This window comes from Podarcis raffonei, chromosome 14 (assembly GCF_027172205.1).
Source record: "Podarcis raffonei isolate rPodRaf1 chromosome 14, rPodRaf1.pri, whole genome shotgun sequence".
NCBI classification, from domain to species: Eukaryota; Metazoa; Chordata; class Lepidosauria; order Squamata; family Lacertidae; genus Podarcis; species Podarcis raffonei.
In genome coordinates, this window is record NC_070615.1 from 1,778,762 (window position 1) to 1,805,789 (window position 27,028).

Genomic DNA, 27,028 nt, shown 5'->3' on the forward strand with positions numbered 1-27,028 from the left:
GCATTGATAGGATAATATCAGGGCTGGCCTGGGGGAGCAACTGGACCCAAATCCAGACTAGATTCTCGACACCCAGGGTCCCTAAGGTCAGCTACTGGAGGCTGAAGACTTGGGTTGCAGCCTGAATTAGAGCATGCTGAAGCTGCTAGTTTCGGGGGCAAATTCGGACACGTAGGTCATCACGACAGTTCCCATACCACATTGGTGAGCAGCAGACATTGCCATGCCCCCAAGGAGAGTCAAAAAAATGTGATGCAATCACACAGCAGCACATAGCATAACTGCATTTTATTAAGATCAGCTCACAGTCACAAAAGAAGACCCAGGTAACTACCAACCGGTGAGCTTGATATTGATACCAGGAAAGTCATAGAACAGATAATTCAACAGTCGGTCTTTGAACACTTAGAAAAGGATGCTGTGATTACTGATGTCCAGCATGGGTTTCTCAAAAGCAAGTCATGCCAGACAAATCTCATTTCTTTTTTTCTTTTTTTTTAAGGCAGCCCTGTTTAGGGAAGCTTTTAATGTTTGATGGATTACTGTATTTTAGTATTTTGTTGGAAGCTGCCCAGAGCGGCTTGGGAAGCCCAGCCCGATTGGCGGGGTATAAATAATAAATTATTATTATTATTATTATTATTATTATTATTATTATTATTATTAAATTACAAGCTTGGTGGATCAGGGGAATGCTGTGGACATAGTGTATTTTGACTTCAGTAAGCCTTTTGACAAAGCCCCCCATGATATTCTTGTGGAGAAGCTTTATAAATAACTTGGCTGAAGGAACTGAGGGGATGCTCATCCAATCTGCAGATGACTTCAAACTGTAGAAGGCAGAATTAGAACTCAAAATGACTTCAACAGATTGGAGAACTGGACCCAAGCTAACGAAATGAATTTCAATGGGAACAATGGGAACTTAGGCAGGAAGAACCAGCTGCAAAAATATAAGCTGTAATGATCTCTGGCAGGCAAGCAAGCCCCGATAAGAAGCAACGACTCTCCGGCAGTTTTATGTACATTTATTTACAACAAAACACATCCAGAGCATGGCTTCTCACCTGCTCGCATTGACGATAGTTGGCCAGTCTGAAATTTCGCTCCTCCCACAGCAGGAAGGACACCAAACTCCCACCTTTCCCCTCTTGCCCTTCTGTTGCCCTCTGATCTTATCCAGTCTCCTAGAATGGGGACTGAAAGGCTGGCCTTCCCCCTCCCCCCTTCAACTTGACACAGTCTCAGACTGCCTAGCAACGCTCTAGCTGACTTCCAACTCTTCCTCTTCTTGAGAGCTAACAGTGTCTTCCTCTGGAAGGGGGGTAGAACTGCCCATCTTGAGTTTGTCAGTCAGCTCTCATCTGCAGAGTCAGTCCCTCTTTCACTTAGTTCAGTTTCTGAATCTGACTCTTTCCTTGCGCTCTGGTGAGCCACATTCCTAACATAAGATGGGGGACACCTGGCTTACTAGTAGTACATGTGAAAAGGATCTAGGGATCTTGGTAGACCACAGGCTTAACATGAGTCAGCAGTGTGATGTAGCAGCAGAAAAAGCTATGGATATTAGAAGGCTGCATCAGCAGAAGTCTAGTGTCCAGATCAAAGGAAGTAATAGTACCACTCTATTCTGCTTTGGTCAGACCACACCTGGAATCCTGTGTCCAGTTCTGGGCACCACAATTTAAGGAGGATGTTGACAAGCTGGAAAGTGCACAGAGCAAGGCGACCAAGAAGGCAACAACACTGCCAAAAATTTTGCAGAGCTGCTGCTAATGAAATCAAGAGTTGACAATCCTGGCCTAGATAGTCCGACTCAGCGTAAGGCAGCTGCCGACATTTCAGTCATTAGCCATAGTGTGTGAGTGGTGATGCAGCAATTTGCCTGTGTCATTCCTGACCATATCCAGTGATTAATGGTGAGGCTATAAGCAACAGGGGAAATTTGTGCTTGTGAAGTGCCATCCAAAGCAGAAGTCTTCAAAGCAAGAGCAGAAATCCCCTCAAATCTCTGTGGTCCTGTTATTCTTTGACATAAATCTCTCAGCAGCTTTTAATCATGTGTCATCTGCAACCACATCCAGCTGTTTCATAACCAAATAACCCACAGCAACCAGACTTAAAACTCTCTTTTAAACAAACAGTTTCACTAAATTTCCCAGCTATGGTTGTGACCCCCCCCCCAAAAAGGGACAGAGCGCTTGTGTGTGGTGGCAGCACAAGGGCAGGAGGGGGGAATTGCAGAAGCTTCATAGCTTCATGTATCCATTTCATATAGGCAGGTTCCAAAACAACCAGACAAATATCAAGTTGCAGTTACCATAAGGGCATTTCTTCTACAATTTTCAATAATGATGAGGCAGGTGGGTTTCATATGCATCACAGTGGTGACTAACGGTAGTTATAACCATAGAGGTGCATTGCATGGATAAGATGGCATACCACCAGTGGTAAGGCAAAACCACACAAGACATTGAACCACTTGCCACTGGCTGCCTATCTATCTCATGTGAGTGTTTCTATACAGCTGGAAGGTTTGATTTGCATCACTGGAAAGTGGGTGTACCAGATTAGCCCTATCCACTCACAATTTTAGTTGTATGTAAGAAGTCTGCAAGTAACAGGCACACATAGGAAGATGAAAACCTTTGATAAATTATGTCTCCTTTGTTAGAATGTACAGATGTTATTCTTACTTGTCTTTTGTACTAAATCAATCTTCATTGGTAGGGTGCTGGAACGAACAAGTGGGCTGCAAGCCATTACTTAATTAAAGTTTTGAACTACTGTAGATATATTATAAGCTGTTCAAAATAATGCAAATAGACACTGAAAAAAGATTGCTGCAGAGAGACAGAAACAAAATATATTAATGCTGATGTATTACTTCCAGAATCCCTGCAACAGGGTGAGCTCCCATTGCTCGGTCCCTGCACCTGCCAACCTAGCAGTTCAAAAGCACGTCAAAGTGCAAGTAGATAAATAGGTTCCTCTAGCAGGAAGGTAAACGGTGTTTCCGTGCACTGCTCTGGTTCACCAGAAACGTCTTAGTCATGCTGGCCACATGACCCAGAAGCTGTCTGCAGACAAACGCCGGCTCCCTCAGCCAGTAAAATGAGATGAGCACCGCAACCTCAGAGTCATTTGTGACTTAACAGTCGGGGTCCCTTTACCTATCACTTCCAGATATGTGGTAATAGGAGTCACAATGAATGTCTGTAATTATTACTCATTGTACACTTGATGATGATAATGATAGTACCCCACCCATCTGACTGGGTCTCCCCAGCCACTCTGGGCGGTTTACAGCATATACAGAAACATAACAAAACAACAAACATTAAAAACTTCACCAAACAGGGCTGCCTTCAGATGTCTTCTAAAGGTTTTATAGTTACTTATCTCCTTGACATCTGATGGGAGGGCGTTCTACAGGGCGGGTGCCACCACTGAAAAGGCCCTCTGCTTGGTTCCCTATAACCTCACTTCTCACAGTGAGGGAGCCACCAGAAGACACTTGGAGCTGGACATCAGTGTCCGGGCTGAATGATGAGGGTGAAGACACTCCTTCAGGCATATTGGGCCCAGGCAGTTTAGAATGCAGCACACAGATCTACAGTGTAGCCCTCTGCATTATCTCTCCAACAGTAAGGGAAGGAAGTCCTGGGGATGGGGAAGAAATGCAATTCAGTTTGCAATTATACCTAATTCATCCTTTCCTAAACAATACGTGAAGCAAAACACAGCCATCTTTTGACATTTGCACTTCTCCAAACTTCACAATGAAGTCATCTGGTCAAGTAATATGTCCAAAAATGAATATACTGTACATTAAAACACAAAATTGAGTGAAAATAATGTATGCAATATACTATACAGTGGTACCTTGGGTTACATACGCTTCAGGTTACAGACTCCGTGAACCCAGAAATAATACCTCGGGTTAAGAACTTTGCTTCAGGATGAGAACAGAAATCATGCTCCGGCGGCGCGGCAGCAGCAGGAGGCCCCGTTAGCTAAAGTGGTGCTTCAGGTTAAGAACAGTTTCAGGTTAAGAACGGACCTCCGGAATGAATTAAGTACTTAACCACTGTATAAGGGGAAATTGTTTTGCCAAAAAATGCGTATTCAGCAAAATTGCATACAGCAGTCTGCATAACAGAAGAAACTCACATTTGGAGGCTGATGAATTTTCATGAGGACATTGCAAACAGATATGGAAATGCAGACACTCAGACTGAAAATTTAGAAAGTGAGAAACTGAAACTGAAATTGACAGAGTTGACCATCCCTAGTTCCAACACTGGCAGAAATTACTTGGTCATCTTAAAAATAACTTAACTGTGAAAGAAAGAAAGAAAGAGAGAGAGAGAGAGAGAGAGAAAGAAAGAAAGAAAGAAAGCCCACCCATGAGAATTTCACTAAATTATTTCCCTCCCCTTTAATAATTTTCAAATGTAGTTTCTTTTTTCATGAATTGATGGGGAGTGGTAAAAATATAGAAGAAAATTTCAGCACAGCACTGCTTTGTTCATGTTATGCTGGATTTTCCTACCAGTTTACTTTTTACAAGCGCTTCTTATTATCATGCTAATTAAGAGAGAGGGAGAGGTGGCTAACAATGCTAATGAGTAAAAAAAGAACAGCCCTCGCTATGAGAGCAGAACAAGAAATTGGAACCCAGGATCCAACACTGGCAAAACGGTGACTTTGATCCATTGATGGGATTGCAGAAGAGCATTCTGAATTTTCAAACAGGTTCAGCACCCTGTGTATAAACAGAGTTGCTCTCAGAGTTTCTGTACTAAGTTATCCTTTTTCACTTGCTAGGATTCTATCATTTTAGTTTCCAAAAGAAAAGCACAATCATTGTATATGCATAGAATTATTCAAAGGGATCCAAAGGGTCATCAAGTCCAATCCCCCATTATGCAGGAATCACAACTATGAATCCCTGGCAGATGGCCATCCAACCTCTGCTTAAAAACTTCCAAGGAAGAAGAGTCCACCACATTCTGTTTTTTTTTAAAAAAATATTTTTATTAAACAATTTTTATAACCACACAAACAATCAATACATAACAACGACAAGTACATAAACAGACAATAACAAAAAAAAACAAAAAAAAACAAGTACCATTTCATATCCTAATTTCTTAAACCTTTCTTCCTCGACTTCCTCATGCCTCCCTTTTCTGTATTCCAAATTCTAATCAATTACTCAGCAAATCTTCCCTTACTTTACTTTAAATTTAAGCTAATCTTCCTTATTCTCCTTGTCTTAACCATTGCTAATAGTAACCATTTACTTTCCAGTCCAACATCATTCTAACTTTCATTAATTTTGTAGTATTTCTTTAAATAGTCCTTAAACTTTTTCCATTCTTCTTCCGCTGCTTCTCTTCCCTGATTTCGGATTCTGCTCGTCATTTCTGCCAAGCCCATGTAGTCCATCACCTTCATCTGCCATTCTTCCAGTGTGGGTAGATCCTGTGTCTTCCAGTACTTTGCAATGAGTATTCTAGCTGCTGTTGTAGCATACATAAAGAAAGTTATATCCGTCTTTAACACCCCTTGGCCGACAATGCCCAAGAGAAAAGCCTCTGGTTTCTTAGTGAAGGTATATTTAAATACCTTTTTAAGTTCATTATAGATCATTTCCCAGAATGCCTTAATCTTCGGGCACGTCCACCAAAGGTGAAAAAATGTACCTTCCTTTTCTTTACATTTCCAACATTTATTATCAGGCAAATGGTAAATCTTTGCAAGCTTGACTGGGGTTATGTACCACCTATAAATCATTTTCATAATATTTTCTCTTAAGGCATTACATGCCGTAAATTTCATCCCGGTGGTCCACAACTTTTCCCAGTCAGCAAACAAAATATTATGACCAATGTCCTGAGCCCATTTAATCATAGTTGATTTAACCGTTTCATCTTGTGTATTCCATTTCAGCAGCAAATTGTACATTTTTGACAAATTCTTAGTACTGGATTCTAACAATTCAGTCTCCAATTTTGATTTTTCCACCTGGAAACCAATTTTACTGTCCAATTTAAACACTTCATTTATTTGGTGATAGTGCAACCAATCTCTCACCTTCCCTTTTAATTTCTCAAAACTCTGCAATCTCAGTTTGTCCCCTTCCTTTTCCAGAATTTCCCAATATCTTGGCCACTTCGACTCCATATTTAACTTTTTAACTGCCTTCGCTTCCATTGGCGACAGCCACCTTGGGGTTTTGTTTTCCAGCAAATCTTTATATCTGACCCAGACATTTAGTAGTGCTTTTCTGACAATATGGTTTTTAAAACTTTTATGTGCTTTAACCTTGTCATACCACAAATATGCATGCCACCCAAAAATATTGTTAAAACCTTCCAAATCCAAAATGTCTGTGTTTTCAAGAAGCAGCCAATCTTTTAGCCAGCAGAAAGCTGCCGCTTCATAGTACAGTTTAAAGTCTGGCAGGGCAAACCCCCCTCTTTCCTTTGAATCCGTTAATATCTTAAATTTAATTCTGGGCTTCTTGCCCTGCCAGACAAATTTAGATATGTCTTTCTGCCACTTCTTGAAACAGTCCATTTTATCCATTATTTGTAATGCTTGAAACAAGAACAACATTCTTGGCAGTACATTCATTTTTATAACTGCAATTCGACCTAACAAGGAAAGCTCACCACATTCTGAAGTAGTCTGTTCCATTGTCGAACACCTCTTCGAATCAGAAAGTTCTTCTTTGTCATTTGAATTCATTGGTTTGGGGCTTACTCAATCTTCCATGTGACAACCCTTCAGGTACTTGAATATAGCTCTCCGACCACCTCCCTATCTCCTCTTCTCCATACCCAGCTCTCTCAGCCGTCCCTTCTAAGGCTTGGTTTCCAGACCTTTTATCACCTTGATCACACACAAGTATCACCGCCAAGTGTTTGAGTTTCTTTGGGAATGAGTTAGCATAATTCATCCTGAAGGGTAGTAATTAAATTACATACACCGGGGAAGAAGAAGAAAAACTTTATTCAACTGAATCTGCCAAAAAAGAATGAAGTTTACACATGGAATTGCATAAAATATTCTACAGTTTCAATTTTTATGATTTTTTTATTTTATTTCTACACTGCCCGTCCTCTCTTTGGCACCTAGGACAGTGTACAGGTAAGCAAAAAATTCAAACAAAAATAAAATATTAAAAACATTGTACGATATAATAGCACTATGCATTGACTCTTATCTGAATAATGAGGTGGATTGGAGTACTACCAACTCAGATTGCACCACTAACAAGGCATGTCAAGGTGGATCAGAGATTCACCCATCTTCTAACTAGCTCAGTTTTTCCATAAAGCTAAATGCATGACCAGCATCCTCACCTTTCTCTTTATTTCTCTGAGAACCAGAACCAGAACCAGACTGACTGAACAAACACTCAGCGTTCAAGGGGGAAGAAGGCAGTGCGGCGAAGGGAGACGGTGGAGAGACAGGAGGTCATCTTTCATTTTGACAGACAGGTCTAACCTTTAATTACAGCAAATTATTTCCCCTATACACACCAATCAGTGATTTGGGAAGAGAAAGGAGAGATGTTGAAGGAAACACATGGATCATCCTTAACCTCTGAGTTTTGGCTGTGACAGAAGGGCATTAGCAAAGGAGTTGGACAAACAGGGCCCCCAGAACGCTCTGTCAGAGCAACACTATATCTCTAGGCAGCCTTGCTCAGCCAAAGGGATCTGGGCTGGGTGAGTTTCGTCCCCTCCAAATTTACTGTGGTTCAGGGGCAGCTCTACCATGAGGCAGTATGAGCCAGCTGCCTCTGGTGACAAATCCTGAAGGACAGAAAGGGGCTAGAAAGGCATGCCTTGTGGTGTGTCCTGCAACCCTGAGGCCAGCTTCCCGCCCCAGCATGGCCAGTGCACCAGTGAGAAGGTGTGAGGTAACCCGCCTTAGGCAGCATGCGCCACATGGGACAAGAGATCTTGATCCGGATTCAGCTTCAGGTAAACCAAAGACATAGATGAAAGCCAAAGCCAGGGAGAGCCGTGGCAACACCTGACAGAACGCCCCCTTTTCACCAAGACTCTCTGTGGAAGAGGGGCCCTCCCACAGAGAGGCTGCATTGCCACTGGCCTTCATGGGCCCGGATCTGGGGAAGGCATGGGTGGCAAAGGTGGCTGGGCCAGCAACAATCCATCCCACACATTTTGAAGAGTTAACTCTTCCAGTTTGTGTTTCTGTTTGAACAGAGCTCATGGTCAAGATAAAAAATATGCCTGGATTTAGGCTAGGCCTGAAGTTGAGCTCACAACCTCACCAAAGACTGACCTTCCTTGGGAATCTGCACTTTGTGTATCCTAGGCCTCCTGTCTTTAACCCAGGCAAAGAAACAAATTCTGCATTTGTTTGTTTGTTGCGTTTATATCCCACCTCCTTTTCCAAGGTGTCACACATGGTTCTCACCCCTCTTCATTTAATCCCCACAACAACCCTGTGAGGTAGGTTAGGCTAAGAAATGGTGACTGGCTCAGGGAGCTTCATGGCTGAGTGGAGGCTAGAACCCCAGACTCCCAGGTCCGAGTCTCTAACCACCACAGCATGCTATCACTGTTGAATTCAGTGATTCAAAAGAGCATTGTCCCACAACCCAGGAAACAGCCACACCAATTCTAGGGGGTGGAAGCGTTGTCAGCCCCTTCAATATTAGCAGGGGGCTCCAACCCCCCCTCCAATATTATTGGGGCAGAGGAGGCCAAACTGCTGAGCTGAGTGCAGTGCAGAATCAGAGGCAGGCTCCTCCTGAGCGCTAGAGAGAAGCCATTACCATTGAAGCTACATGGTACTGGGCAAAGCAACCTCCCGATGCCGCGCCTCCCCCGACGTCACACGCACAATGCACTGCCTCTGCCCCCCTCCCCAATCTTTGGCACAATGCACTGCCTCTGCCAGGAAGCATAGCCCGTAATCCAGCTACAGCAGAGAACCCGAAAGGAAGGGTGGGTGTCCTGATGCTAACAGCCAAAAGGTCACACAGTTACTCAGCAAATAATGAGCCAGGTCCATTTCCTGATGGCTTTCTGGTGGAGATGCAGAATAATTCCACTGGCACACTTGTCTCTCCCAGACAGAGCTGCACACACTCAGAAGAACAACTTGCCAAAAGAGTTCTCCACATAGCAATGAGCCAAAATCATTCTACAGCCAACGTGCTGGGGGGGTGAGGTTTTTTAATAGAAATGGTAGACCAGAGTTTCACAAGAACATCTAATTAACATGTATTATGAGGCTTGAAAGCCATTTGTGTGTCTCATTATGTCCCATGGTATCTGAGAGCTTCATGGCAAAAAAAGCACTTCCAGGTTGATAGAGGGGGGAATCACAAACACCATCTTTTTAAAGCTGTTTGAATAAGATGCATATCGTTTCCACAATGGGGGAAAGAGTTGGTCAATTATTTTGGCATTTTCGCAAAAATGTGCCTTGCTTTCAGCAGGGCTTGGGGAAAATATTTTAAATTCCTGGGGGTTGGTATAAAATTTCAAGGTGTCATTTGTGCACAGGGATAGACACCTGTTTCAGATTCTAGGGAAATCATTTGCCTGCGTACCTGGGCACCTCAGCACCTGAAACTCCACAGCCTTCCTTTTAATATTATAAGACTCTAGGAAAGGAGGGAAATTTCATTTGATCTAAAGTGAGCTGTCTTGAAGGTGTGTTAGGGATGATATTTCTAAAAATATACAGTAAAGTACTGCCACAGAACATATGTAACTAATGCAGCTTGTATGATGTTGACTTAATAGAAAATACTAATAACAACAGTTTGGGTTCTTGTAAAAAACAACAACACACACCACAGCCTTAAACATTGCTCTATTTTAGGACATCATAACATGCAAGTACCGTATTTTTCGCCCTATAGGACGCACTTTTCCCCCTCCAAAAATGAAGGGGAAATGTGTGTGCGTCCTATGGGGCGAATGCAGGCTTTTGCTGAGGCCTGGAGAACGAGAGGCGTCGGTGCGCACCGACCCCTCTCGCTCTCCAGGCTTCAGGAAGCTATCCGCAAGCCTTGCGAGCCCGGCGGGAGGTCCCGCAGGCTTGCAAGGCTTGAGGGCAGCAGCCTGCAGCCCACAAGCTCGGGGGACAGCGGGGAGGCGCAGCGCCACCACCCTGCTATTCCCCGACCTGGTCTGGAGGCTGGCGGGGGGGGGGAGAAGCAAGTTTGCTTCTCCCCATCGGCAGCCCCACAAGCTTGGGGGATAGTGGGGAGGCGGAGCGCCACCACCCCGCTATTCCCGGACCTGATCTGGAGGCTGGCGGGGGGGGGGGAGAAGCAAGCTTGCTTCTCCCCATCGCCAGCCCCACAAGCTCAGGGGACAGCGGGGCAAGCCGCTGCCCCACGGAGGCTAGAGAGGCTGTCCCTGAAGGCAGAAGAGGGAGATGGAGCGCTCCGTCTCCCTCTTCTAGCTTGGGGATGGCTGCGCAAACCTGGGGGGGAAATAAAAGTTTTTTCCTTGATTTCCCCCCAAAAAACCTAGGTGCGTCCTATGGGCCGGTGCGTCCTATAGGGCGAAAAATACAGTAGATATTTCACAGTTATTGAGATTTCACAAGTTTTTATGGCATTTGATTTAGCTTGTAAAATTTGGCACTGAGAAGATCTGGAGATCAAAGCCAACAACTTCCTCACCTTCTGCTTTGCACATTTTTCACACCTGTTCACAACCATTGTTCTCTTTTGCTGCTGCTTAGGTGCCATTGGCATGATCACCTGACAGCGCCCTCTAGCCAATCAGATCTGACTATGTGAGAACATCACTCAGAGTGAAGAGTTTAGAATAAGGTGAATTGAAGGACCACCATCCCATGTGGACTTGCCTACACACTGCGTGCATCAGCAGATGCCTTGCTCCACATCCGGCTGTCTTCAGAAGCCCAGCTAGCAATGACAAAAGAACCAGGACTTCTCAAGTTTGACACCCAGGCTGTGGAATTCCCTGCCCCAACAGGGATGTTTCTGTGATGTTTTCTCAGGAAATTGCAGTGCAGTGATTTTTTTAAACTCTGTGAAGTTTTTATTTACTTTTTATTTATGTTTTCTGCTGGCTCTGGTTTGTGTGTATGTACATATTTTGATGTGTTTTGCATACACTCTCAATTTGTGTAGCTTTTTCTTCTCCCAAAGATATCCCACAAGCACCCCAAAGTTGATGGGCATTGCTATTCAGATGGTGTATTGCACTGCATCTTGTGACTGATTATGTGGAGCAGAGGTTACCTGCCCCCCTCCCCCATATTTTTTCAAGTTGGCACCCATGCCTGCAAATCAGCAGAGGTTTAGAACCAGGGTTTTCCTTCTTCTAGATGGGCTACATTCCCAGGTTGACGAGCCCCATCTTCCCCTCACTTCCCTCCATAGCACGGGCAGAAACAGCCTTCTTGACTGTCTGACCCATTATTGGTCTTACCTGCTCCATCCGCTGGAGCCTGTCTTTGCAAGCAGGGGAAGACCGTAACTCACTAAGGGTTTGAGACCCATCAGCCACCCTACCCTCACCTCACCTACTGTAGCTGGTCAGTGGAAGCCATTTCCTGGGGTGTGGCTGCTGTCACATGATGACAGCTCCTAGGAGCCACAGGTGAGAGCTAAATGCAGGGTGGGAACCAAAGGTGGGGAAATGACCCTAGATAGAGCACATGTCCCCACCAGAGGTACTACCCTTCCCCTAACACCCCATACACAGCATTCATATACATTCAAAGCTGGAAAATAAAAAGTTCAAGCAAATATGGAAAACTTCCCATTGTCCTGAGTGCTGGTACAGAGGGAAAGAGGGAACCACATCTCTGATGCTCAGGTGGCACCACCAGGAAAGGACTTTGGGGCAGAGGTCCAGAGCTGCACTCAGCAAAATGAGCAGCAGGGTCCCCAAATGCAGCAGGGATCGTTTGCCCCATTTTGAAATCAATTAAAGAGGAAGGCATAATCATATTTGAAGTAAACAAAGTTAAACACATTAGCACTTAAATCCCTGCCCCTCTGTGACCATTAAAAGCATTAAATGCAGAGTCTTAAGTGATCCCTGCACATTGCTGGTGGGTGTCTTTCCATGTTGTGGCAGCTCCACAGCCTGCTGCCACCAGGCACCAAGATTTTCCCCCTAACTCTGCTCCAGCTGGCTAGTTGTGTGTGACTGGCTGACTGGGTTGGTGTGAAAGATCCAGTTTCACCGAGTGCAGATTGGCTGGGTGGCCTCGACAACGAGGATGTGCTCCCTCTTGTCCTCATCAACCCTCAGACACACACACAACTTGCAAAGACTGCTAACCTAGGGCAGAGGTGACCACCTACTTGGATGGCTTTAAAAGAGGATTGGGCAAATTCAAGGAGGAGGAGGAGGTAGCTACTGATGCTTATGAGACATGATAGTTATGCTATAGCAGATATAGTCATGGTTGGCCACTGTGAGAACAGGATGCTGGACTAGATGGGTTTGATCCAGCAGGCTCTTCTTATGTTCTCATTTCCACATCCATTCACTAAAGGGTACCAACAATATCTGCTCTGCTGTGAAGGGACAGCTCCCCCAGGCCTCCTCTTCCTCCCCTGTCCCCTGGGGGCAGCCATTTCATCGGAGTGCCTCAGTGGGAGATATGGCAAGAAGGGTTCACGCCACCAGCTTTGCTGAAAGACCAGCTGCATCAGGCATCACCTATCTCTGAACTGTGCCAGCTGCTCATTATAAGAAGAACTGAGGTGTCCCCCTCCCTCTTCTCTGCCTGTCCCTTTCCCCTTGTGTGTTGGGGGGGTGTTTTATTGGACTGTAAGCCTGCAGGCAGGGACTGTCTTGCTATAGTTGGTTGTATGAAAGCTGCTCTGAGATCCCTTTGGGCTGAAGAGCGGGATAGAAACGCTCTAAATAAATAACATCAATAAATTGAATCCCCAACAGGAGAGGCATGTTTTGTGGGTAGGATGGGAGACACAAATGTTCACAAAATGCACTCTCGCCTTCCATTCAAGCAATGCCTTAGCTCTTCTGCAACTTTTATCATAGGTATGTTTACTTTCTTTTCTTTTTTAAAGCAAAGCAGATTCTGCTCCCCCCTCCCGCCCCCGCCCCTATTTCAGAGACAATAAAGCAGAGCCTGTTTTCACATTCTGCATGCTCTGGGGCCAGAGAGCTAAATGGACTGGGGAAAGTCTAAAGCATGTGGCAGCCGGTTTCCAGTGTGAAAACATTCCATGTTGCACCTCCTCCTCTGGCAATTCATTTCCAGGTAAGAGCACAGCCCTCGCTTTAACGGATAATAAGGGGAACTGGCAGCCCAACTCTGCTCTGCCGTTCTGGATTTGAGCTTTATATGGTTTTCTCAAGACCACATGTGTGCTCTGCGGTGACAGAAATACTTTCCATATGAGCAGCCACAGTCTCTCTCTAGCCAGGGCAAGGTAAGTCGGGGGGGGGGGCTCCAGCTAAGTCATAGAGCACATGCTTCTCATGCAAAACCCCCGGTATCTCCAGGGTGAGGGCTGAGAAAGACACACACACCCTGGAACCCTGGAAAGATGCTGCAGTCAGTGTATGCAATAATGAGGCACCTGGATCAATGACCTGACACTGATAAAGGCTGCTTCCCATGTTCTTATGTCAGTCATATATCACTGTTTGTCACCCATGGCTGTTACGGTATAAATCACATAGTGATCTTGTGTGATAAAGCCACAGCTCAGTGGTAGAGCATCTGCTTTGCATGCAGAAGGTTCCAGATTCATTCCTCAGTATTTCTGGGAGAGACCCCATGTGAAATCCTGGAGAGCCACTTTTGATCAATGTGGACTATAATGAGGTAGACAAGAGAGCCACTTGATTCAGCATCAGGCAGCTTCCTTTGTTCCAAGTCCATCTACAAATTCAGTAAGAAAAAAACCAGTGCAATAAGTTTAAAGCTCTTTAAGAGCAATCCTGGGGCAATGGGTAACCTCCTGGCATCATGAACTTCTATGTACTCGAAATTAGTTCAGACTCTGCTCCCAGGCGATTTATATTTAATTACTGGTACATCAGCCAAGGCAATTGCCAACCCAGAAGGACTTCCAAATAAAGCTCTGGTTTCAGAAATTGCTGGACTGATTCATCCTGCATCTCCTCCACAGGCACACAGTATATGGCTAGGAGTGAAAGTGATCTTCAGCCTCAAGCCAGCTGCCGGAGGCACAGATGTAAGCTCAGCTCACTCCAGCAGCAGTGAAAGTAGCTGAGAGGAGCCTATAAAGCTGCTGGAAATGTCTGACAAGACTAACAAAAGGCAGAGCTTGAAAATAGAGTCTCTGTTCCTCCCAAGACTGACACTTTTTCACTAGTTTTTCTGCACACAAGACGACTTCTGTCCACTGGTCATTATAAGCAGACATAAATGTGTACTTTAATTGGACAACTACAACCAGCATTTTCATGGTAGTACTTAGAATAATCGAACCATTTTTTGTGGCGTGTGGTTTTCCAAATCCATGTACTAGATCTCTGAGATTTTTCATTTAAGTACGAGAACATTTGACATGGAAAGCTTGGATATTAAACACAAAGAAGGACGCCCCAATGATTTCAAATCATGTTGTCTTAAATTAAATAAATCACAGCATGTCTACTCAAAAGTAAGTCCTGCTGAGTACAAGAGAACTTACTTCCAGGTATGTAGGATTACAACTTCCATAAGAAACCGTAACAATCAGCAACAGTAACAGTAACTGTCAAAAGTAACAAGAATTCAACTTCAGATATTCATTTCAATATGAATGTAACCAAACACAGTCTATATAAAACCACAAACATGCATTCCAAAACACAGGCAGCTTTCACAATTCCTTTGCTAGTGAATCCAAGACTTCTCAAAACATGTGGCAAGGACATGCTCATAACTAGAAGGGTTGGGATATTTCCCCAAAACAAGCTAACAAAAAGTAGTCATCAGCAACTTCCATCACACACCCTTCTTCCTACAGAACCCTCTAAGTGCACAACTTTCACAGAGTGTTGCAAACTGTCCAGCATTTAAAGTTATTCCTACTGTTCTGCAAAGCAGAAAACACAACACACCTCTTCCTCAAACAAAGCAAGGTGAACTAACTTTTTGGCAGCTGGCCCTGTCCCTTCCTTTGCACTGATGGCATGTAGCACAGCCACCATGCAAAGCAACCTGCTGTCTTTTTGACAGGACAAGGTGGGACAGAAGAAGGACCCTGACCAGAGATAATTTCTAACAAAGTGTTACACTCAGCTTACCTCTTCTTCAGGTCTCGCTAGCCTCACAGCTTGAAAGTGAAGCAATGTCAATAGCAGGTAGCTGGAAAACATGATAACTGAACCTGACAAGTCTCACAGGGTTGGGATCCCTTTTCATCAAGCACTAACAGCTAACAGATGGACTGGTCTCTCCAAAGTTTATCCTGGTCCTGCGCTGTTGCTCAGTGCATGTCTCTCTCTGCTGCCTCACTCACTCTGCTAACTACCGGGAGCTTCTGAGCTCAGCCACTCTGCTCTGAAGACAAGTGGTAAGCTGATCTTTTCATGTAATGACTTCTCTCTGCTTGGGGAGGGGGCTCATAGCGGCAGTGAGCTAAGGAAAGGGGTTGGGTTGTGGGTGTGTGTGTGAGTGAGTGAGTGAGTGAGTGTGCGTCCGTGCGTGTCTGCGTGTGTGTGTGTGTGTGTGCGCACACACACACACACACACACACACACACTTAGTATTAAGAAGGGGAGGCACCAGGAAATGGGCAACAACAAGTCTGGCATCTGCTCCAATTTATAAAACTTTTAAGAAGCTACAGTAACTCCCCCACCCCTGCAAAAGGAATCTCACCAGTGCCTTATTAAGTTAGGCAGGCATGACTGGAGGATCGGAGGCTGAAGGTACCTCTGGACAATTAAACAGTGAAAGCTTTTCAAGCAGCTGCCACTGCTCCAATTCCTTGCTATCTCCCCTCCCCAACATTTCTAGGAAATAATCAAGTATAACTTATTGAGAGGAAATGCAGAAAACCCCAGTTTACAGATACCCTGAAAACCTAACATTTCTCTACAGTAATACTAAATGCTGCAAGATATATGCCTGCGTCAATGGTTATGCATCCCAAGCAGACAGCTTAGGAGAGTCATCAGTTAGCAGCTCTTGTGCAATATCTTGCCCAGCTTCCACTTGTCCCAACTGCCATAATAAAAAGACAGGTGTGGAATTGGAACTTGGCAGTAATGAACTTGGGCAGGGTGGGGAACAGGCTGAGGCCTACCACATCCACTCCCTTCTTGAACTGGCCCAAGCCAGCCACTGACCAAGGCTATAACCACATGATGGAGAGCAGTTCTGCAACAGCCCCATAAGCCCCATATTCCCAGTTGCTTGTTGGTAACATTAGCACATACTCTACACAGGGGCTAAGAAAGCCAGTAGGGTCAATGTCAGCACCTATAAGTTGTGGGGATCTCAGCATCTGATGGGGCCACCAACCCCAAGTGCCCAGCTCCCTTTTATTTATTTTGATATGGATTTCTCTCCACTCTTCACCATGCACTCTCAAGGTTGGTAACATACGGCTTAAAACAGCAAGCGAGCTACATAACACAGCACAATGCTGAATAACCAATTAGACTATACCAAGCAACAAGCAAAAGCAGCAGCAACGCTGGATTTGTACCCTGGTCTCCCAGGTCTACCCACTGTGCTGCACAGGCTGACTATTGTCTGATGTGTATTCATACCATTGCTGATTTGTTCAATTGTGTTATAAAATTTCAATAATAATAGAAAAAGAACAGCCAGTTCCTCATCTTCCCCAGGGCCAATGGAACAGAAAAGACAACAAACTCCCTTGCTACCACCCTTCTTCAGCTAGCTGTATGTGAGGTACCTCACGAGGAGGGGGCGCTCAGACAGTGACCTTTAAAGCACAGAGCTGTGCTTGGAAAGAGTACAGCAAAATGACAACAAGGTGTGGCTTCCCTAGGGAGGGAGTTCCAAAGTCTGGGAGCATCCACCAAGAAGGCCCTCTCCCACATCCCCACCAAGCGTACCAAGGGTAGAGGGCCTCCCCTGAAGAACTCAAACCCTGGCAGGTTCATAGGAAGGAACACGTCTTTCCAATAGCTTAGATCTAAGCCATGCACTTTGATTTGTGCCTGGAAACAGACTGGTAGCCCATGGAGCTGTTGTACCAAGGGAGTTGTCTTCTCCCTATAACCAGCCCTGGTTAACAACCTCACTGCAGCTCTTTGAGACAGCTGAAATTTCTGACCCCTTTTCAAAGGCAGCCCCATGTAGAGCATGCTACAGTAATCCAAATGGGATGTAACTAAAATGGGATGTTTTAATGTGCTTCATTTTTAGTATATGTGCTGCCAAAGCGAGCACTCACATGCTTCATTTTTGACCCACCAGAATTATTTCCTTTTATTGTCTGCAGTACATTAGAGTGAACCTCTGAGGGCAGATGCCCAACCTTTGGTCTCTTGAGGTCTGTGGACACAGCATTACACTATATGCACCTATAAGTGGTTCAATATGCTTATAGATTCTGATGTGTGAGAAAGTCTTGCCATACTAGCATTGGAAGAGGCAGGGTAAGATGGGGACCCATGCCTTCACTGCAAAAGCTAAATGACCATATTGCTGCATTTATTGATTCAATTTTCATTTAAAGGCAAACCTACCTAATTCCAAAACAATACACAAACTGAAACACAACCATTCTTTAACATCTGCACTTCTCCAACTGTTGCAAGGCAGTTCTCCAGCCAAGGAATGTGTACAAACCCCCCATACACTATGAACTTATAAATGCATGTATTATTAAGAACAGCAAGCAAAAATGTGCTACATAAGGGGGAACTGTTTTGCCAAAATGCATTTATTAGGTGAAATTGCATACAATAATCTGCATATTATGAGAAACTCGCACTAAAATGCTGATTAATTTTCTTGAGGGCTTTAAAAAAATCACAAGCCAATGTGGTACTGTGAAGAACTGAACTTAAAATGGGGGGGGGGGGACTGAAAGAAATCAAAATTGACAAATTCACCCACCTCTTCTTAAGATCATAATAAAAGCCTCCTAGATCAAGCCAATGGCCCATCTACCTGTTCTTATGATGGCTGACCAGATGCCTGTGGGAAACCAGTGATTTGCAGCAGCTGGAACATAGAATCCTAGAATTGTAGAGTTGGAAGATACCTTTGAGGGTCATCTAGTCCAACCCCCTGCAATGCAGGAATCAACAGCTAAAGCATTCCTGACAGATGTGCATCCAACCTCTGCTTAAAAACCTCCAAGGAAGGAGAGTCCACAACCTCCCAAGGACTTCTTTTTACCATTAGAACATCATCTTTATATGCAAGCAACAGGCCATTCTAACATTTTATAGCAACCGACAATTACCAAAAGTACACATTGATACAACAGTAAAACACAGATTTATAATACTAGACCATATATCTATCTACTGGAAACCGAGCTTTATGAGGAATGGCTGAGGGAGTTGAGTATGCTTTGCTTGGCGAAGAGGAGACTGAGAGGGGATATGGCAGCCATCTTCAAACACCTGAAGGGCTGCCACATGGATGATGAGCAAGCTTGTTTTCTCCTGCTTCAGAGGAAAGGACCCAAACCAATGGTTTCAAGTTGCAAGAAAGGAGATTCCGACTAAATATTAGGAAGCACCTTCTGAAGATAAGAGCTGTGTGATAGTGGAATAGGCTACTTGGGAAAGGGGGGGGGCACCTGCCAGGGATTCATGCGCTGCAGGGCACTGAACTAGCTCACCCTCGGGGTCCCCTTCAAACGCTATGAATCTAACAGGATTGTGGAAGGGGAGGAAGTGGACAGCATGGCACCATGTGGTGCAAAACACAGCTCTTGATGGGAAGAATGGGGGGGGGAGAGTTGGCAGCAGGCATGACGTGTAGCCCGGCCTGGAGGAAGTGATGCAGATGGAACTGAAAACCACAATATTTTATGAGGTCACCGAAAGACACTAATAGACCCCGAGGAACCCAGCATAATAGAATGAGGTCACGATCCATATTGGTGTGATATACCATATTTTTCTGTGTATAAGACGCCCCCATGTATAAGACTATTTTAGGGCACTCCAATTTAAGAAAATGAGGGGAGATTGCACAGAGTTCTTTAGCTTTGGTGGGGGGGGGTGCCAAAAATCACTCACCAGACTGACAAAAGCTGACAATTGCACGCATCAATAAAGCCACAAAGCGTCTGCCCGATTGCCACCAGCAGCCGGCAAGCACACGCATAATTGCCGCAGTGGAAGCCAATCCACAGCAGCCCTTGCCACAGCCACCAATCACCCACCAAAATCGCTGCTGACAACTTCCTGCTCGCAACTGCAATCAATCGCCCGCACCCTCTTATATCCATGTATAAGACAATCCCTGATTTTGAACATTATTTTTAGAGTAAAAAAATCTCATACAGAGAAAAAGTACGGGGTGTTGGTGTGGGTGGGTGTGACTTGTGCACTTATTAGTACAGTTTAAACAAGCCACACTGCGGTTCAATAGTTAAACGTCTTTAACCTGCATTGCGTGGTCTCCATTTGTATTTCATTAACACCCCCCCCCTTTGGCAAAACAGCCAGGTGTGGACAACCGTGTGCAACAGTCCCAATAATGCACAGGGCTGAGGAGGGAGCCACATGGGCTTTCCTTGTCTCAACCCAATCAGGTTTCAGTTTACTTCAGGAAATCCAAGGGTGAGTAGCTTAGCAAATGGATTACTCATGCTCTTAAAAAAAAGAAAAAGAACGAAAGAAAGAAAGAAAGAAAGAAAGGGATGCATATGTTTAAGTGCTTTCCTGGATCTGGGGCTAGTTGAAGACCTGAGACTCTTTCCTTCAAGATAAATTCCCAGGGACTGCCCATGCCCAGAGCCTCGCAGTCTATAATACGGACCGCATGGTTATTTCACTAGCCTGTTCCAGACTAATTTTCTTCACCTCCCCACTCTGCAGATTGTCGTAGTCCTTCCAATTTGCAAAACACACAACCTGTGGCTACGGCCGTTTACTGGAACTTGGGTCCCTTCTATGTTATTCAGCAGCACCAAGATATATGGCATGGAAGCCTGAGTAGATCAACTTGCTTATTTAAAGTTCTCCACCAATGGCTCCAGTAGCCTCCTCATCCTTCACAGTAGCAACCTTTGCCTTGCTCCAGTACTGGCCAAAGACTCCGTGTGCCTGTATCACCTCTCTCCCTCTCCCCGTCCTGACTCTGGTGCCATGGGCCAGCCACTGTCGAGCCAGCATGCTGGCGCATGGCACAGAGCAGCAGAGGAGGTGGCCAATCTGGATTCCAATGTGCATGCTGCAGCTGCCGCTGCTACCACCACAGCCGCAGCAGGAGATGCATTCATTGGAGGCCAGATCCTGTGGATTCTGCTGCCCAAGGCACCTCACGTCGGGTCACCTCACGTCGCCTCATGGGTGACCCAGCCCTGCTTCAGACTCCGTGTCATGATCATTGCTGGATTCTGGGATCATGACAGGTTTGGAGTGAAAGGGCGGGGAAACTGCCTTCTCCCCTTCTCATTTTGGGCAGGGCCCTTTCATTTTGGGGGTGGCGCTGAGACTCACCAGAGTTCTCTTATAGCACTTTATCAGCAGGCACACACCCTTTTCACCACCAACACCCCAAAATATATACTCAGTTCCAACAGATTCTGGGAGGAAATAGCAGCTGCCCCATTTTCTCCCAATATGCCTCCCAGAACTGTGAATTTTTGAGGGAGAGGGAAAGTGGATGTCAACCAGTCAGACCTCTGAGACTCAAATCCCCCAAATGATGTGGTTTGAAAATAGGTATACAAAGCAGGAGGGCCTTAGGTAAAGGTAAAGAGACCCCTGACCATTAGGTCCAGTCGTGACCGACTCTGGGGTTGCGGCGCTCATCTTGCTTTATTGGCTGAGGGAGCCAGCGTACAGCTTCCGGGTCATGTGGCCAGCAGGAATAAGCCGCTTCTGGTGAACCAGAGCAGCACACAGAAACGCCGTTTACCTTCCCGCCAGTATTTATCTACTTGCACTTTGACATGCTTTCAAACTGCTAGGTTGGCAGGAGCTGGGATTGAGCAACGGGAGCTCACCCCGTCGTGGGGATTCGAACTGCCAACCTTCTGATCGGCAAGCCCTAGGCTCTGTGGTTACCCACGTCCCCTAGGAGGGCCTTAGATTTGCTCAAATTCTTCCAAAATGTCACAAAGTATTTATGACTTCATTGGCTTTTCATTGTGCTAAAATCATTATCTTCTTTCCTTGCCCGGAAATACGGTTTAGATGCTTAGGGAAAAAGCAAGCAAGCAAGAGGTCCTCAGTTGCCACCTGCCTAGACTTGAGCTCAAGCATTTATTTTGTCTGGCCTGACTTCAATCTTCTGTGTTCTGATGACAGATTCCTGGTCTCCATTCCAGGTTCCCCCATTCAAAAAGAAAAAAACCTCCAACCTTCTCTCTCATTCCTGACAGCAGTGAGGCAGTGTATGAAGAACAAAAGCCCATTTATAAGACACTGCTATCCCTCCCAACCCTCCAATTTGACTACAAACAAGGGACAACCTCATGCTGAATTTACTTTTCATATGATTAAAAACCTGCCTTGTGCAGACCAATGTATTGTCATCATGGAATGGTCTCTTTTGAACCCATCTCTTCTCAAAGCAAACCAGGAAGAACTTTAGCAAGCTCTTCTAGCCTTTAGAAGCATTCTATGCAAGTTCCTCACTTTGCTTATTCTGATCTGAATGCTGCAGCTCTGACCAGGACTGGCTCCAGGCTTTCATGGGAAGTGGGTGGGGCATGCTCCACAGTTTCAATTTCTAATGCTGGTCTACAACAATATTCTAGCAAAGGGCTCTTCATTATAAGAGAGCATACTCTGGTTTCAGAGAAGGTGAGATGCCGCGTGCGCAGAGGAAGAAACCCGCACATCCTGGCATGTTCTCCTGACAGGTTATTATAGCAGAGTGCTCCTGCACTCTCTCACTCTCTTCACAGAAAAATCACAACAGAGAAAAAGTCACAAAGCCATTCACATTGCCAAGAGGTATCTATACCTTCCCTCTTAAAGGTTTATGTCCACTGTCATGCTAGACTGCACCCTCTGCAGGACAGGAGGGTGTATCACAACAGAAATCCAGTGTGAACACGATAAAATATGCCTTTGGCATATACCATTGAAGAGTTTACTCTCCTAACATAAGAAGTGACAGGCTGTATTTTGTGTATCATATCAGCAATGAGTAAACATGAAAAAGAGATACACAACTCTGTGATGCCACCAGCAACATTTATTCCTCTAGAGATGCCCATACTTCAACAACATCCAGAATCCAAAATCATGTATGCATAGAACATGCTACAGATAATAAAGTTTTATCTCCAGATACATTTTAATATCAATTTGTTGATATATCAATTTGTTTAATATCAATTTGTTGGAGAAATGCCAGGTTTCAGACCCCTGTACTTGCTGAGAGGAACTACAGAACTGCAAACCAATCACCAAATGAGCCCTTTGGCTGAAATCATGAGCCTTAATTGAAAGCAAGATCAAAACACACTGGATTAAACTTTGCACAGCTGGTGTAAAAGAACACCAATGCCCCTTCATCCCAAAAGGAAACATTAAAAAACAAGAACCAACAACAAAGCAAATTCCTAAGGCATTCTCCACACTGCAAGGAACCCAAAGAGAGCAGTCCAAGGAGAACTAATCCTGTTCTTATATTACAAATACATCAGGCAGCGCCTCAGGGGGTTCGTGGTCCTTTCCTACAAAGTTCTGGAATCACTGAAAGAGCCACAACTATTTCATAAGGTGTCCATTTTCTGTCCTTCCCTGGATGTATACAGACTCTTGAAATCTGCGTGATTCATGCATGGTTAACTTTGTTTCTTGCATAGCAGAAGTGGCCGTAATGCTGGCCAAGGTGTCAGGAGGTGTTGGGACTACCAACCAGGACACAATAGTTGGCATAGGCTGCTGCTGCTGCTGTTTTTGTGTCATTCCTTCCAGGCTGTAGGTCACAGTGTTACCTGGCTGGTCAACTGCTCCCAAGTTCCAGAGTGACCTCACTAAAGCCAACAGTTAGGAACCTCTGGTCAGGCAGGGACTGGGTAACAACTGCCTTCACTGCATCAGACCTATTCTTATTTCTTTTCTTACATTTACAGCATATCCCACATTTCTTCCATCATGTAGCCTGGCAGTGTGCACGTGGTTTGTGGCCAATTAGGGGGATGCGGGTGGCGCTGTGGGTAAAACCTCAGCGCCTAGGACTTGCCGATCGCATGGTTGGCGGTTCGAATCCCCGCGACGGGGTGCGCTCCCGTCATTCGGTCCAGCGCCTGCCAACCTAGCAGTTTGAAAGCACCCCCTGGTGCAAGTAGATAAATAGGGGCCGCTTACCAGCGGGAAGGTAAACGGCGTTCCGTGTGCTGCGCTGGCTCGCCAGATGCAGTTTGTCACGCTGGCCACGTGACCCGGAAGTGTCTGCGGACAGCGCTGGCTCCCGGCCTATAGAGTGAGATGAGCGCACAACCCTAGAGTCTGTCAAGACTGGCCCGTACGGGCAGGGGTACCTTTACCTTTACCTTTACCTTTACCTTTACCTTTACCCATCCAATAACTGAACAGACTGTCATAAATCCCAAAGAGACACTGCGGAGGGGCTGGTTGGATCAGGATAGGGGATGGGAGGAGTTGCCCATTGATGACCCTAGGGCATAGCTGTCAACTTTTCACTTTTCTTGCAAGGAATCCTATTCAGAATAAGGGAATTTCCCTTTTAAAAATGGATGCCCTAGGGGGTGTCCCAGTGGGTTTGAACAGGATGCATTAGGGCTTTGAGAGGCAGAGGAATCACCCCAGGAGGGAATTACAGTTTAGGAGTCAGATCCCAGGGAGGGTCCCAATGGCATAGTCCCCCTCCAGAGCTCTGCTTTGTCCCCTCTTCTGTCACCCAGATAGCCTGTGCCTACTTCAACCCCCGGCTCCCATGCCAGTCTCTCCTCCAATCCCAACACCCTCTGGCACTGCTGGATCCTGCCCCTAGCCTATCCTCTCAGGAGAGGTCGGCCACTCTGTCTGATTTGGAGCTGCTGCAGCCACTTCCCCCATCGCCTGAGCAAAGGAGACACCAGCACAGGACTGAACAGATGCCTCAGCCCTCCAGAAGTAGTTCCTGTTTGACTGCCCATTCCAAAGGACAGCAGCGCTTGCCACCCTGTGGCACCCCATTTCCTAAGGGTGTGTGTTGTTTGTTGGATCAACCACATCTGGAATACTGTGTCCAATTCTGGGCACCTGTCAGGGAGCCGACAAGGAGAACAGGTCGTTTTCAGATCAGAGAAAGAGAGTGGAACACCTGGCTAACTTACAGTTAGTTTCTTTATTAAGGAAGCAAAATAAAGAACACCCAGCGACTTCTAAAGGTTGCTCCTGTCTTGATGAAGCAGTTGTTTGGACTGGCTTGTAGCTCCCCCTTCACTCCCTAGCCCTCTGTGTCAGGCCCCTCTGTCTGCCTATGGCCAGCTCCAAGGGACCCTCTCTGTCTGCCTGGATCTTTGCTTGGCAACATGCAATGAATGTCTTGCTCGGGGAGCTTGCAAGCTGTCAGCAGTGAAGCTATCAGATTGGCTCTGTGAGAGAAGTGCCAAGTCTGACTCCTGTCCCTGCCCTGTGCTGGAGCACTTGCCTGTTTCTCTTCTTCACTATCTCTCAAGCTCCCTGCCTCCAGTGCTTCCCAGGCCATCCCCTCCTCTAGGGTGTGGCCGGTTTTCCACCACCAGGAGCCAGCATCCAAGTCCTCTCCCTCTGTGCTTTCCCTGGGGGACTCTTGGTCAGGTCAGGCTTCCATCACTCCTCCTCATCAAGCCAATCCCTGAAAGCACCACAATTTTAGAAGGATGTTGACAAGCTGAAAGGTGTGCAGAGCAAGGAAATGAAGATGATGAAGGGTCTGAAAACCAAGCCTTATGAGGAACGGTTGAGGGAGCTGGGTATATTTAGCCTGGAAAAGAGGAGACTGAGAGGAGATATGCTAACCATTTTCAATATCTCAAAGGCTGTCACATGGAAGATGGACCAAGCTTGTTTTCTCCTGCTCTGTAGAGTAGGACTCCAGAATGGCTTCAAGTTTCCAGAAAGGAGATTCTGACTAAACATCAGGAAGAACTTTCCGGTGGTAAGAGCTATTTGATAGTGGAATTCTCTCCCTTGGGAGGTTGTGGACTCTCCTTCCTTAGAGGTTTTTAAGCAGAGGCTGGATGGCCATCTGTCATGGATGCTTTAGTTGAGATTCCTGCATTGCAGGGGGTTGGACTGGATGATCCTTGGGGTCCTTTCCAACTTTACAATTCTAATATGCTATGATTCTTAGCTTGTTGGATCAAACTCTTAGCTTTCTTAGCCATGTATAAACCCTGTTGTGCATTTGAACCCCATTTTGACTATGTACCGTCCTGACTTCAGCATTCAAATTTTGTACTCTGAATTTGAGTTCTTCATCCTCCATCCTTTCAGCAAAGTGATGGCCTCATGTGTCTTCAGGCCATAGCCGTAGGTGGCTCTGGCTCCCAGCTCATGGCACCTGGCTCTCTCTTAAGTAGTTCCTAAGCTCAGCACAGACACAGAGAGACCTGCTCAACCATGAGCCTTCAGTCTTGGGCAGTAACCCAGTGGGAGGGAGATGATTTGGCTGCCATTTTGTTGTAGTTGTGTTCTCATGCTTCTTTAAAGAAATTTTAAAATAACTTCCAAAAGCACAAAAGCTGATGAGTACATATTGCTTCTTGCTGAAGTACAAGCTAGCCCAGAAGCAGCAGTGTATTAATAGTAAGCTACCTCTTGTCACATATTTAAGAAACAAAGCACAATTAAGTTGAGTCAAATACAGATACAATGAACCCTGACAGCCAGAACTAGGGTCAGGGTGGGGAGTGTGGCCAAACAGCAGATCTGTTACATGCCTGGTACAAATTATAATTCTGACTCAAATGCCAGAACAAATGCCCAGAATGACCCTTGTTTTAATTAACAAAGGAAACAAAGATGGGATTTGGATTGCAACGATAAAGATGAATGTGCTACCGAAAATGTTATTTTTATTTCAAACAATACCAATAATAAAAGGAGTGACAATATTTAAAGAATGGCAAAGAATATTATCAAGATATATTTGGCAGGGCAAGAAACCAAGAATTAAATTTAAGATATTAACTGACGCAAGAGAAAGAGGAGGTTTTGCCCTGCCAGACTTGAGGTTATATTATGAAGCGTCATGTCTTTGTTGGTTGAAAGAATGGATGAAGTTAGAAAATAATGAATTATTGGATTTAGAAGGTTATGATAATAGATTCGGTTGGCACACGTATTTATGGTATGATAAAAAAAGAATACATAAAGTGTTTGAGAACCACATCTTTAGAGGATCTTTGATTGGAGTTTGGAATAGGTATAAAAATGTATTAGAACCAAAGATTCCACATTGGTTATCACCATTAGAGGTTATGAGTATTAAAAAGATAAATATGAGCGGGAGATGGATAACATATGAGAAACTATTAAAAAAGGAAGGAAATAAGTGGAAATTGAAACCATATGAAGAAGTAAAAGAATATGTTAAGGATTGGCTGCATTATTTTCAGTTAAATGAAAGGTTTAAAAAAGAGGTTTTAGGGAGGGGATATTCTGAAAAAGAATCTAGATTTCAACAAGAAATCTTAAACAATGAAGTGAAATTTTTATCCAAAATGTATAAAATATTGTTGGAATGGAATACTGTGGACGAAGAGGTTAAATCTGTTATGATTAGTTGGGCTAGAGATTTCGGATATAATATTGAATTTGAGAAATGGACTAAATTATGGAAGGATGGGTTAAAGTTTACAGCTTGTACAACGATTAAGGAAAATGTTATGAAGATGTTATATAGATGGTATATAACACCAGTAAAACTG

General features: G+C 45.0%; 1 protein-coding gene across 5 annotated transcripts in view; it reads right to left on the minus strand.

Annotated features, from left to right (window-relative positions):
* Positions 1-27,028, minus strand: part of THSD4 (thrombospondin type 1 domain containing 4) — a 507,461-nt gene that overhangs the window by 145,318 nt on the left and 335,115 nt on the right. The window contains exon 1 of one of the 5 annotated variants that reach the window (XM_053364386.1): positions 15,288-15,589. The exons of the other annotated variants lie outside the window; for them this stretch is intronic. Coding sequence (XP_053220361.1) covers positions 15,288-15,359 — 72 coding nt within the window. The 5' untranslated portion in view covers positions 15,360-15,589. Of the gene's footprint in view, positions 1-15,287; positions 15,590-27,028 lie in introns of those variants that run through there. 5 annotated transcript variants of the gene reach the window in all.